Source organism: Pseudorca crassidens, chromosome 15, assembly GCF_039906515.1.
Source record: "Pseudorca crassidens isolate mPseCra1 chromosome 15, mPseCra1.hap1, whole genome shotgun sequence".
In the NCBI taxonomy this organism is placed as follows: Eukaryota; Metazoa; Chordata; class Mammalia; order Artiodactyla; family Delphinidae; genus Pseudorca; species Pseudorca crassidens.
The window spans coordinates 65476877-65491517 of record NC_090310.1 but is presented as its reverse complement, the minus strand read 5'-3'; the positions used below and the strand labels follow the sequence as shown (position 1 = coordinate 65491517).

The 14641-nt window shown below is 43.1% G+C and overlaps 1 protein-coding gene across 6 annotated transcripts in view; it reads left to right on the top strand.

The window, feature by feature from the left end:
* EDEM2 (ER degradation enhancing alpha-mannosidase like protein 2) overlaps positions 1 to 14641 on the top strand; it is a 48987-nt gene that overhangs the window by 19622 nt on the left and 14724 nt on the right. The window contains exons 4-9 of one of the 6 annotated variants that reach the window (XM_067707926.1): positions 1849 to 2057; positions 2292 to 2402; positions 4247 to 4286; positions 6282 to 6387; positions 11504 to 11629; positions 13597 to 13808. In XM_067707926.1, the coding sequence (XP_067564027.1) occupies positions 1951 to 2057; positions 2292 to 2402; positions 4247 to 4286; positions 6282 to 6387; positions 11504 to 11629; positions 13597 to 13808 (702 nt within the window). In that variant the 5' untranslated portion in view covers positions 1849 to 1950. The other 5 variants (XM_067707927.1, XM_067707928.1, XM_067707930.1 and 2 more) reach the window with 5 other exon arrangements.

Below are 14641 nucleotides of genomic sequence, written 5' to 3'. Positions count from 1 at the left end.
ATCCCTATCAATCTACCAATGGCATTTTTCACAGAACGAGAGCAAATAATCTTAAAAAATTGTATGGAAACACGAAAGACCCTGGATAACCAAAACAATCTTGAGAAAGAAGAACAGAGCTGGAGGAACCATTTGCTCTGACTTCAGATAATACTACAAAGACAGTAATCAAAATAGTATGCTACTGGCATAAAAACAGAGACATAGATCCATGGGACAGAATAGAGAGCCCAGAATAAACCCACACACTTATGGTCAATTAATCTATGACAAAGGAGGCAAGAATATACAATGGAGAAAAGGCAGTTTCTTTAGTAAGTGGTGCTGGGAAAACTGGACACTTACATGTAAAAGAATGAAATTAGAACATTCTCTAACACCACATACAAAAATAAACTCAAAATGGATTAAAAACATAAATGTAAGACCTGAAACCATAACACTCCTAGAATAAATCATAGGCAGAACATTCTTTGACATAAATCATAGCAATGTTTTTTTGGATCAGTCTCCTATAGCAAAGGAAATAAAACCAAAAATTAACAAATAGGACTTAATCAAACTTAAAAGCTTTTGCATAGCAAAGGAAACCATCGAGAAAGCAAAAAGACAACCTACTGAATGGAAGAAAATATTTGCCAATGATATGACCAATAAGCAGTTAATATCCAAAATATATAAACAGCTCATACAACTCAATATAAAAAAAAAAACAAAACCCAGTTAAAAAATGGGCAGAAGATCTGAATAGACATTTCTCCAAAGAGGACATGCAGATTGCCAACAGGCACATGGAAAGATGCTCAACAATGCTAATCATCAGGGAAATGCAAATGAAAACCACAGTGAGATATTACCTCACACCTGAAGGAATGGCTATCATCAAAAAGACCACAAATAACAAATGTTGGCAAGGATGTGGAAAAAAAGGAACCTCTGTAAACTGTTGGTAGGAATGTAAATTGGTACAGCCACTGTGAAAACAGTATGGAGGTTTCTCAAAAAAAACAAAAATAGAACGACCAAATGACCCAGCAATTCCACTTCTGGGTATATATCTGAAAAAAACAAAAACACTAATTCAAAAAGATACACGCACCCCAATGTTCATAGCAGTATTATTTGCATTTGCCAAGTTATGGAAGCAAGCTAAGTGTCCATCACAGATGACTGGATAAAGAAGATGTGGTATATGTATTCAATGGAATACTACTCAGTCATAAAAAAGAATGAAACTTTTGCCATTTGCAACAACTTCGATGGACTTGGAGGGCATTATGCTAAGTCAAATAAGTCAGACAAAGAAGGACAAACACTGTATGATATCACTTATATGTGGTATCTAAAAAAACCAATAAACTAGTGACTATAAGAAAAAAGAAACAGACTCAGATATAGAGAACAAACTAGTGGTTACCAGTGGGGCGAGGGAAGGGGGGAGGGGCAACATAAGTGTAGGGGATTAAGAGGTACAAACTATTACGTATCAAATAAGCTACAAGGATATATTGTATAGCACAGGGAATATAGCCAATATTTTATAATAACTATAAATGGAGTTATAAACTTTATAGATTGTGAATCACTATACTGTACACCTGTAACTTATATAATATTGCACATCAACTATACTTAAATAAAAATAATTAAATTTAAGAAATATTTTAAAAATGCTGTTGCTAAAACATTAATTAATAATAGTAGCTGTACTAGCCACTGTCTTTTAAGACACGTTGATCTCCGCTTCAGAGACTACATGTCCCAAGATGCTCTTTGCTTGGGTTTCACCGCCCATTGTATTCTGGGGCTTGTAGTCCGGAAGTGAATGGATGACTCATCGGCCCGCAGGCGCACTGCTCCTAATTCCCGGAAGAACCAGCAGAGGGTCGCAGGATGTGCGGGTGGCTGCGGCTGCTGCTGCAGCGGCGGCGCTGACAGGGCACGCGCTCTATGCCTTTCCGGCTGCTCGTCCCGTTTGGCCTCCTGTGTGCGCTGCTACCCCTGCACCATGGTGCGCCCGGCCCGGATGGCACCGCGCCCGACCCCGCCCACTACAGGTGAAGGGGGTCAGGCTCCCTGCCCTTCCATAGTTGGGGAATGGGAATCCCAGACCTGGTCCCTTCCCCATTCCCTCCATCCCAGACCACCCCCCCCCGACCTGCTGGGACCCCGCCACTGGGCTCCTCGCAGAAATCAGGTGGTGATGACCATTTTCCGCCCTAATTCTTGTCCTTTCCTCTGCCTGGTTTCGTTTGGTGGTCCTCTGACTTATTTCTCGTACCCCGCACCAGGGCGCGAGTCAAGGCCATGTTCTACCACGCCTACGACAGCTACCTGGAGAATGCCTTTCCCTACGACGAGCTGCGACCTCTCACCTGTGACGGGCACGACACCTGGGGCAGGTAGTGCGAGCGGAGGAGCAAGGGGGCGGCCTGGGTCTGGCAGTCCGGTCCTAGGCGGGCGGGTATGCTGGAGCTGGTGGCTTCATGATCTCACCGGTTCCAGAAAAACCTCCTAGCTAGCGTGGGGTCGCGTTCCCCCTAATTCAGGCCAGCACCACCAGGATCCACCCAGCCTCCTGGAAAGTTGGATTCCCATAGTGGAAAAAGGCTGGGTTAGCCTGGTGGTCTGGACCTCCGGGCTCTGGCCACAGCAGTGACAGACACCAGCTGTTAGGACTTGGGCAAATCTCTGGAGGCTTAGGATATGTGGAAGGGCTTCAAAAAGTCAGAAGACCCAACCCCTTCATGTTATAAGTGGGCAAACAGGCCTAGGAGGGGATGTAACTCTCCTAAACATGAAATTTCAGAGCCTTTGTTGTTAGTGTAACTGAAACCCACTTCCCCCATTACCCTCACATCCCTGACTGCTTCTTGAGATCTCAGCTCAAACTGTCACCTTAGCATCAGTTCCCCTAAATACCCACCCCAACAGGTCACTCTCACAAACCACCCTTTTTATTTTCTTCGTAGCACTTCTCACTCTTATACTGTCATTTTCACTTATGTGTTAGTTTGTCTTTCTCACTTCCACTAGAAGAAAAATCTGTGAGAGATGGAATTCTCTGTCTTGTTCCTTGCTGAGTAAGTGAAGAATCATTGCATTTAGCTGAAGCTAACCTTGATTAAACACTGTGCGAAGCATTTTACTTGTGTCATCTCATTTAGTTAACACCGCTAGGAGTTAATTGCTGTTATCTCTGTTTTACAAATGAATATGCTAGGGACTGGAGAAATTAAGCTCAACACAAATTGTGCTGGTTTTCGTTTTTTAGTTGAAAAAAGTAATACAAGTAAATGGCAAATTCAAGCAGTCCAATATCATATAATAAAATAAATATCTCCCATACCCTAGGACTCCAACCACTGTTAACCTTCTTGTGTATCCTTCCAGAAATATTTTTGGTTTATACCATCATATAGGTATGTATATGTGTATCTTTTAAAATAACCTTTTAAAGGTGTAACTTATATAAAATGCACCCATTTTAAGTGTGTAGTGAGCACCATCACAGGATAGAGAACATTTCTGTCACACTGGAAAGTTCCCTGGTGGCCCTTTATAGTTAATCCCTCCACCACCACTGGCCCAAAAAACCGCTAATCTGCTTTCTGTCTATATTGTCTCTTTTTGAAAAATGCAGTTAGAATACGACACACGACAGTGCCTATTCTGTACCTTGTCTTTTTCATTTAACTATATAATTTGAATGTCTTCCCCTTAGCCCATAGAACTCTTGATAACAATCTTTTTGACCACCTCATAGTTTCGCATTGTTTGAATGTATTACAGTTTGGTTAATCACTTTTCAACTGGTATACATTTGGGTTATTTCTAGCTTTTTGCTGTTCTAAAAACAATATTGCCATGAGCATTCTCAAGGCTACAGTTCTGTGCACTGCGAGATAAATTCTTAGATGTGGAAAGCCTGCGCTCTGAGATACAATCTTATACTGCCTCCCTATGGTGGAGAAGAATGCCAGAGAATATAGGCAATGTGTTTAACTACAGTCGAGCTATTTGCATGAGATGTTATACATCAGCCCACCTCCCAGGTACGTTAAATGGGTCAGAGGTTCCTGGCGATTTTCACAATGGCTTCTCTGTTGTGATTTCAGGTGGGACTGGCAGAGGCATCGCTGTGCTTCACTTATTAGTTTTTGGGGTCTCTGATCTGGGGCAGCCTTAATAACTGGTGTTTGTTTGATTTTCTTACTAAGCAGCTGGGGTTTTTGTCCTTTTACAGTTTTTCTCTGACTCTTATTGATGCTCTGGACACCTTGTTGGTAAGTGTCTCATCTATTCCTTTTCCTCTCCAACATTGCATGACCAATATCCTTCTTCTTTTGGTAGCTTGACTGTGGGTGAAAAATGAATTCTTCACCTGGGCTTTTTATTTTCATCTTTCATTTTGATCTTTAATTTGGGGGCAGTGGAAAGCCAGTGGAATTTTTTTCAAGAAGAGGGTAGGAAATGAGATTCCTGTTTTGAGAAGATCACTGGCTACAATGTGGAGACAGATTCATGTCATCATTTAACAAACATTTTGTGAGTAATTGCTTCATGCACTGTGCTCAGCCCTCTGGGGGAGTGCAGGAATGAGGGAGGCTCCTGCCTATGCAAAGATTCTCGTAATGTGGAAAGAAATAGATGCCCTGAGAGTTGTGGGGATAAACTTGCTGGAGTCTTTTAAAGGAGGAAGAGGTTAATTTCAGCTGGAGGAATCGAAGGATTCCTAGAGAAGGTGACATTTAGATAATCGAAGATAGGTTGGATTTGGAAATGGGAAGACACAGAGTGAGATTTCTGGTAGAGGGAACAGCATGTCTGAGGGCAGAAAATCAGGGAATAGTGGGTACTGAAGTCGACAGAAGAACAGTGAGAGACATGGTTAGAAGGATAGATTAGGTCTAAATCATAGAGGGCTTTGAATGCTGAGATAGTCAGGATTGTTTCAGCTGCAAGCGATCAAACTGATTTAGACAGGAAGGAAATTTACTGAGTCAGATAACTAAAAAGTCCAGGTAAAGACTGACCTCAAACCCAGCTGGTTCCAGACATTTAAATAACGTCATTAGGAATCTCTTTCTCCATCTCTTATTTCTGCTTTCCTTGCTGGCTGTATTCTCAGGCTCTCCTTAAGCTGGCAGGGTAGCCAATGGTAACTCCAGACGCACATCCCACTCATTTAGTAACCTGTGTGTGGAGAGAATTAGTCCTTTTCCATTAATTCCGTGGACTGAGTCTCACTGATCTGGCTTGGGTTACACATCTATCCTTGAATCAATCAGTTGGCCAAGGGGTATAGTACGTTGGCTGGTCCAGGTGAAGTGCCCATTCTTGCAGCTGAAGGGATGGAGTTAGCTTCTTCAAATTACAGGAGTGACTGTGGAAGAAGGGTGATTCCTCAAGGGAAAATTGGAACACTGATATCAGAATAAAAGGCATCAGGATTGCATTTGACTGATGGTTTAAACAGAAGAGTTTAATTTTCTCAAGTATAAGAAAATCTGAATGAAGGTAATTTCTAGCATTGGATCAGGTGCTCAACTGCGCCATCAGAGACCCCATGCTGTTTGTATCCTTCCATTCTACCATCATTAGTATACTGACTTTCATTCTCATGCTTAGTACCTCATGGCCTAAGATGGCTGCCACAGCTCCAGAAATCAAGTCTGCTTTCAAAGCAGAAAGAAAAAGAGTAAAAGCCATGCCAACTGTGTCTTGTCCCTTTCTGTTAGGAAAACAGGAGCTTTCTGAGAAGTGCCCCTAGTAGACTTTACAAAGCTCAGAATTGACTGGGTAACACAATCACCCAGTAGCAAATGAGACTGAGAAAGCAAATATGTGGATTTCTAGCCTCTATGGCTGGGAGCTACAAGGGTAAAGAAGATTGAGAATCAATGTTGGGCCAACCAACCTGCAGTATTTTCTGTAAGGCTGAATGTGACAAGGTTTAAAACAATAAATATCCACCGTAAATGTCAAGCTAAGATTTCCTTATGTGGTCTACAGTCTTTATATTGGTTTCATTTAAATGAGTACATAAAAATTCTTAAATTGGTACCAAAGAATTTACTTTACCAGTCTCTTGATACTGGGTCTGTGTGATTTCCAGCTCTCAGTGTTTTCTCCTGTTACCAGCAGTCCTAGAACAGAAACTGTAGGTCTGAAGTTGAATAAGTAGGATTCACACCAGCATAGGATCCTAGACTCTGAATCTAGCATCTTCAGTGCCCACAAGCCTGAGAGCCTCACAGTCAGGTCTCTCTTTCCTTCAGATTTTGGGGAATGTCTCAGAATTCCAAAGAGTGGTTGAAGTGCTCCAGGACAACGTGGACTTTGATATTGATGTGAACGCCTCTGTGTTTGAAACCAACATCCGAGGTGAGGGCTGCCTTCTAGGGCACTTGGAAGAAAGGAGAATGTGAAATTTTGGCTTCTGTGTAAACCAAGAGGTGATAAACAGGATCTTAAGCACCAGCCTTGCCAGGGCACTTGACTCAAGCCAGATTGACAGTCTTCCCTCCTGTAGGGTTGGGTAGGGAGGTCTCGGGATCCCTCATCAGTTTCAGACATGAAAGTGAGCAGGGGACAGAGAAAAGACTGAAAAGAAATATGCCAGGATTACTCACATATTTAACATATATTTGGTACCAGGCTTTCAGCCAAGAGCAAGAAAGATGTAATCCTTGCCTTCTTGTAGCTTATTGCCTATTGAAAGTTTGTTAGAACTTTCTGCATTGTTGATGGAAATGTTTTATATCTGTGTTGTCCAGTCCAGTAGCCACTAGCTACATGTGGCTATTGAACATTTTGAAAGGTGGCTACTGCAACTGAAGAACTGAATTTTAAATTTCATTTACTTTTAATGGATTTAAATTTAAATAGTGACATGTGGTTACTAATTACTGTGTTACATAGTGCAAGGCTAGGGTATTAGTTTCCAAACCTGGCTGCCCATCAGAAGCATTTGGGACATTTTAAAAAGTTCAGCTGTGTAGACTCCACTCTAAATCTAATGAATTGGGATCTCTGGGTTGGGTCCTACAGTCAGTATTTTTAGCAGGTTCCCAATGAATCTTTTTTTTTTTTTAATGAATCATTCATTTTATTAAGGTAAATTTACATATACTGAAATGCACAGATCTACACATTTCAATGAATTTTGACCCAGTGATTCTTTTTTTTTAAATTAATTAACTAACTTTATTTTTTTTGGCTGCGTTGGGTCTTTGTTGCTGCGGGTGGGCTTTTTCTAGTTGTGGCGAGTGGGGACTACTCTTCGTTGCAGTGCATGGGCTTCTCATTGCAGTGGCTTCTCTTTGTTGCAGAGCATGGGCTCTGTGCACGTGGGCTTCAGTAATAGTGACTCGCAGGCTTAGCTGCTCCGCGGCATGTGGGATCTTCCTGCACCAGGGTTCGAACCCGTATCCCCTGCATTGGTAGACGGGTTCTTAACCACTGAGCCACCGGGGAAGTCCCTTATTTATTTATTTATTTATTTTTAAACATCTTTATTGGAGTATAATTGCTTTACAATGGTGTGTTAGTTTCTGCTTTATAACAAAGTGAATCAGTTATACATATACATATGTTCCCATATCTCTTCCCTCTTGCGTCTCCCTCCCTCCCACCCTCCCTATCCCACCCCTCTAGGTGGTCACAAACCACTGAGCTGATCTCCCTGTGCTATGCGGCTGCTTCCCACTAGCTATCTATTTTACATTTGGTAGTGTATATATGTCCATGCCACTCTCTCACTTTGTCACAGCTTACCCTTCCCCCTCCCCATATCCTCAAGTCCATTCTCTAGTAGGTCTGTGTCTTTATTCCCGTCTTACCCCTGGGTTCTTCATGACCCTTTTTTTCTTTTTTTTTTCCCTTAGATTCCACATATATGTGTTAGCATACTGTATTTGTTTTTCTCTTTCTGACTTACTTCACTCTGTATGACAGACTCTAGGTCCATCCACCTCACTACAAATAACTCAATTTCATTTCCTTTTATGGCTGAGTAATATTCCATTGTATATATGTGCCACATCTTCTTTATCCATTCATCCGATGATGGACACTTAGGTTGCTTCCTTGTCCTGGCTATTGTAAATAGAGCTGCAATGAACATTTTGGTACATGACTCTTTTTGAATTATGGTTTTCTCAGGGTATATGCCCAGTAGTGGGATTGCTGGGTCGTATGGTAGTTCTATTTTTAGTTTTTTAAGGAACCTCCGTACTGTTCTCCATAGTGGCTGTATCAATTTACATTCCCACCAACAGTGCAAGAGTGTTCCCTTTTCTCCATACCCTCTCCAGCATTTATTGTTTCTAGATTTTTTGATAATGGCCATTCTGACCGGTGTGAGGTGATATCTCATTGTAGTTTTGATTTGCATTTCTCTAATGATTAATGATATTGAGCATTCTTTCATGTGTTTGTTGGCAATCTGTATATCTTCTTTGGAGAAATGTCTATTTAGGTCTTCTGCCCATTTTTGGATTGGGTTGTTTGTTTTTTTGTTATTGATCTGCATGAGCTGCTTGTAAATTTTGGAGGTTAATCCTTTGTCAGTTGCTTCATTTGCAAATATTTTCTCCCATTCTGAGGGTTGTCTTTTGGTCTTGTTTATGGTTTCCTTTGCTGTGCAAAAGCTTTGAAGTTTCATTAGGTTCCGTTTGTTTATTTTTATTTCCATTTCTCTAGGAGGTGGGCCAAAAAGGATCATGCTGTGATTTATGTCATAGAGTGTTCTGCCTATGTTTTCCTCTAAGAGTTTTTATAGTGTCTGGCCTTACATTTAGGTCTTTTATCCATTTTGAGGTTATTTTTGTGTATGGTGTTAGGGAGTGTTCTAATTTCATACTTTTACATGTACCTGTCCAGTTTTCCCAGCACCACTTATTGAAGAGGCTGTCTTTTCCCCACTGTATATTCTTGCCTCCTTTATCAAAGATAAGGTGACCATATGTGCGTGGGTTTATCTCTGGGCTTTCTGTCCTGTTCCATTGATCTATATGTCTGTTTTTGTGCCAGTACCATACTGTCTTGATTACTGTAGCTTTGTAGTGTAGTCTGAAGTCAGGGAGCCTGATTCCTCCAGCTCCATTTTTTGTTCTCAAGATTGCTTTGGCTATTTGGGGTCTTTTGTATTTCCATAGAAATTGTGAAATTTTTTGTTCTAGTTCTGTGAAAAATGCCAGTGGTAGTTTGATAGGGATTGCATTGAATCTGTAGATTGCTTTGGGTAGTAGAGTCATTTTCACAATGTTGATTCTTCCAATTGAAGAACATGGTATATCTCTCCATCTGTTTGTATCATCTTTAATTTCTTTCATCAGTGTCTTATAATTTTCTGCATACAGGTCTTTTGTCTCCTTAGGTAGGTTTATTCCTAGATATTTTATTCTTTTTGTTGCAATGGTAAATGGGAGTGTTTTCTTAATTTCACTTTCAGATTTTTCATCATTAGTGTATAGGAATGCAAGAGATTTCTGTGCATTAATTTTGTATCCTGCTACTTTACCAAATTCATTGATTAGCTCTAGTAGTTTTCTGGTATCATCTTTAGGATTCTCTATATATAGTATCATGTCATCTGCAAACAGTGACAGCTTTACTTCTTCTTTTCCGATTTGGATTCCTTTTATTTCTTTTTCTTCTCTGTTTGCTGTGGCTAAAACTTCCAAAACTATGTTGAATAATAGTGGTGAGAGTGGGCAACCTTGTCTTGTTCCTGATCTTAGTGGAAATGGTTTCAGTTTTTCACCATTGAGGACGATGTTGGCTGTGGTTTTGTCATATATGGCCTTTATTATGTTGAGGAAAGTTCCCTCTATGCCTCTTTCTGCAGGGTTTTTATCATAAATGGGTGTTGAATTTTGTCGAAAGCTTTCTCTGCATCTATTGAGATGATCATATGGTTTTTCTCCTTCAATTTGTTAATGTGGTGTATCACGTTGATTGATTTGCATATATTGAAGAATCCTTGCATTCCTGGAATAAACCCCACTTGATCATTGTGTATGATCGTTTTAATGTGCTGTTATATTCTGTTTGCTGGTATTTTGTTGAGGATTTTTTATCTATGTTCATCAGTGATATTGGCCTGTAGTTTTCATTCTTTGTGACATCTTTGTCTGGTTTTGGTATCAGGGTGATGGTGGCCTTGTAGAATGAGTTGGAGAGTGTTCCTCCCTCTGCTATATTTTGGAAGAGTTTGAGAAGGATAGGCGTTAGCTCTTCTCTAAATGTCCCTATTTATTTTTTAATGAACACTTATTGCCTAGGTTTTACCTGTGGGATTCTTTGAGGCCCGGGTTGAATGTGGGTTTTTCCAGATATATTTTTTGTTTACTCTTGCCATGTGGCTGGAGGCATTATCTGCTAAAACCACCTTAGGCTAAAGATTTGAGGTTTTCTAGACTACACAGTTAGTGTGAATTCAGTCTGTAAAACTTAGTGGGTACCAGTTTGTGGTTATTAATTCTTAGGAGAGATTTTTTTTTTCTTCACTTTACTTGGCATTGAGATTTGAGGTATACAGTTTTCCTTACTCTATGCTAGGGGAGGTGTGTAGGGGTTATTTTTAATTCATCTTTACACAGGGGATATAATTCTTCCAGATCCCAACTTCATGGAGGGATCTTCTATCAGACTTCCCACTCTGGGTAGGTCCTGCCTTTGTCTCTTATTCCTGGTCTGCCAGGAGGAGGGGAAAACTGAAGCTCAAGGTCACCAGTTTTTTCAGTGGGAGGGCCATTCAGGATATCTGTTTAGCCATATTTCCAGATAACCTTTGTATCTTTTTATAAGTCCTAAATACTATGTAATAAATTGAAATAGATAAATGAATAAAGTGAAGGTAATAAGTATCCTCCCTTGGTCTTGGGGTGATGGGGAGACAGTGACCAAGTGCAACGAGCGTGGACTTTGGAGTCAGACAGACCTGGCCCTACCACCTACTAGATGGATGACCCTGGGCAAGTCAGTTTACCTCTCTGAACCACAGTATCTCCGTCTGAAGAGGGCACAGTAGTACCTAGTGCTTGGTATACAGTAGGGACTGCAAAAAAATGATAACCTTTTTTTTTTTTTTTTTTTTGTGGTACACGGGCCTCTCACTGTTGCGGCCTCTCCCGTGGCGGAGCACAGGCTCCAGACGCGCTGGCTCAGCGGCCATGGCTCACGGGCCCAGACGCTGCACGGCATGTGGGATCTTCCCGGACCGGGGCACAAACCCGTGTCCCCTGCATCAGCAGGCTGACTCTCAACCACTGCGCCGCCAGGGAAGCCCGATAACCATTATTTTTGTGACCCACCAAGAGAAAAAAAAACTTCATGAACTTAACACTGTACCAGTGTGTGGGGTTAAGGACTCTTCTTTTGCTACATGGCTCCAGCCCCTTCCCAGTGAGCCACTGAACAGAGCATTAAGTTTAATTTGTACAAGGGAAAGACTGGTCCTTAGGATTCTGACACTTGCTTTTTGTACCATCTGTAGTAGTAGGAGGACTTCTGTCTGCTCACCTGCTATCAAAGAGGGCTGGGGTAGAAGTGGAGGCTGGATGGCCCTGCTCGGGACCTCTCCTGAGGATGGCTGAGGAGGCAGCCCGGAAACTCCTCCCAGGTAAGACCCACATGGAGATGGGGCAGAGATGAAGTCCGGTAGGTCCTGCTGCTCCTGCTGGAGAAGAGAGTGGCTGTGCAGAATTATTTGCTCGTGTTGCTCACCCAAACACTTGGTATTTCTACCTCTTGGCGCCCACCATGGAAAACAGGAGAGTCCTTGGCATTTTGACGGCTAGGCTAGGATGGATGAGCTGACCTCATTAATGTCTGCGAGGAGCGCTGAAGGCTAGCCTGGTGGCTGGAAGGCTCTTGCCCTTATTTGAGTGAGTGCTTTTGCCCCCTCCCAGGCCCACACGCCACTGGAATGAAAGGGTTCCAGAGAAGAGCCTTGGTCTGAGCATTCGGAACCTCTGGTTCTAGACTCGGCTCTGACAACCAATAGCTTGACCAAGCCGCTCTTCCTCTCCTTGGTTCAATTTCCCCGTCTATCAAATGGGAGTCATAATTCCTGCCTCCCTCTGGGGAGACGTAAAATGAGGTCAGAGAGGAGAAAGTTCTTGGAGAACCTCAAACACCACTGAGACATGAGAGGGACTTGTTTTGTAGCTGAGCCATGTCCAGGGCTGCAGGCCAAGCTGCAGTGTTTGTCCAGAGGGGCAGTAGCTGGGCTCGGCAGCATCAGCGGGACGCTGTGTTCTCTTCAGGGTGTGGTGGAGGCTCTGAGAGCTGTTCACACCCAAACACGTTACACTGTGCTTTCCACCAACCTCTTGGCCGTCTCACTTCTCCCCTTCACCCAGGACTTGCCTCTCATCCTTGGGGAAGAGCTGAGGAGAGTGAGCGAACTGGGTTCAGGTCTCACTCACGGCCTGAATGTCTCCTTACAAACGTCATGTCCTGTGTGACTCATCCCTGGAGGGAAACTGTCTGGTTGCTCCCTTCTTTTTTTTGTATTGAGAAATATACATATTGAAAAGTGCAGTCACGCTGAGAAACAGGATTTTGTCACCTCCCCACCCCCTTTTTAATACTGCCTGACTTCTCTGAACTATCCCTTTGGGCCCTTCTTGCTTGTGACTTGAATCCTCCTTGCTTACCACTCATGTCTGCCAGATAGCAAGTTTCTCTTCTTACAGTAAAGTTGCTGGACCTTGTGGTTCTTGGAAGTTTTGACAACTTTGTTCACAGTTTGGTGACGCACAGGCTGCTTTGGGGTTGTTTGACCTTTCAGCCTGGAGAGGAAATCTCTGCCTCTGACTTGCTGTCTTAGTTCCTTGCCTTGAATTGGAAGGCACTGGGGTGAGGTGGACAGGGCTCTGGGCCCATTGCGGGGGGAAGGGGAGTGGGCACGTGATAGTCATTCCCATCCCAGCTCCGTTTGGCTCTCTCTGTGATCTCTGAGTCACTTCTTCACAAGCCTGAGCTTTCCTACCTGTGAATTGAGGGTTGGACCACATTGGCAGTTTTGTGGTTTATATCCTTTTTAAAGAATATAACGTAGCCCCTGAAACTCTTTATTTAGAGCAGGGATCTTAAACTGGCTGCTCTGGGACTGTTTACAGTCTTCAGTTGTGTTTCATTTGGTCAGAATGGTGTTTTAAGAAGTAGATGAATGGCTTTTTCATTGTGCCACCAGCTCCCCCACTGCCTGTGGCTTAAGCCCTGCCTGCTTCACACTCAGTTACTTGCCTGGGCTCTGAGGCATAATATAAAATAAGTAAAAGTAGAGCTGCTCTAGCTAAAGTGAGCATGTGTGGAGTGTGATACCCCAGAGCACAGCCTGCTGCTTCCCTGCTCACCACAGGCAAGAGCCCAAGGCATGAGGAGCAGTGTTTGACAGCATCTGGGTTAGGTGGCCACTGAGGGCCCTCCAGTTGTGACATTTATCCTTCTCTGGCTCAGTCTCTAGCAGGTCACCCAGGAGACAAAAGGGAAGTGCTGGCCAAGGCCTCAGGCTTTGATCCTGTGTCCACCCATGCCCACCTCCCCGCTCCTATCTGGGTTCTTAATTTTGCGATTGTTCAGCCTTTCAGACCCCCACTGGCATGCCGTATGGAACGGTGAACCTGCTTCATGGCGTGAACCCAGGAGAGACTCCTGTCACCTGCACAGCAGGGATCGGGACCTTCATCGTGGAATTTGCCACCCTGAGCAGCCTCACCGGTGACCCTGTGTTCGAAGACGTGGCCAGAGTGGCCCTGATGCGCCTCTGGGAGAGCCGGTCAGATATTGGGCTGGTAGGTCCGCTGCCACTCTTCCTGTCTAGCTCAAGTTGGCCACCTTGGCCCCTGCTTATGAGGCTCAGGGCTCTGAGCAACAAGTTGCGGTCCAGCCGAAGGAAACTAAGGGTGACCTCAGGAGTGATCCAAGGCTTAGGCTCACGACACCAAAAGTAGACCAAGCCTCCAGTTCATGCTTTGGCACAGAGGGGAGGAGAGCATGAGAGCACATCCTCTGGCAGGAAAAGGGGCCATGATAAGCTCTGGCTCCTTGAGCTTCTCTGATCTAGGGAGCGGGTCATATGCTTCATGCCCCTGACTCACTCGGTGACCTTAGATCGTCAGCCTGTCTGGCCCTCATTTTTACATATTTTTGTTTGTAAAACTGTGTTTCTTAGAACCAAAAGATTTGAGAGATGTTGAATGGCTGTTCCATGAGGAAATGATTACTGGTCAATTAAACTTGGGCAACACTATAAATAGTATCCTTTTTTTGGAGAGTCATAATGAACACGAGCAGGTTAAAGGTTATCAAATCCTATGATAAATTCATCTATTTAACTTTGCTTAACTCAACGTTTCACAAACTTATTTGACCCCAGAGTTTTTCTTTCCCCTACAAACCTACTCACCTATGGAAATTTAAGGTCGGTTTCGGCTCCTAAACTAGATGATCCAGTGAAACTAACAGTAATTGAGCCAAAGCTGTCCAGGAAATAGCACTAGATTTAGTCAGAACTGAGACTGAGCCCCAGCCTTACTATGTTGAAACTGTGTGACCCTGGCCAAGTCACTCAACCTTTCTGATCCACAGTTACTTCAGCAATAATATGGATGGATTAATACCTCCT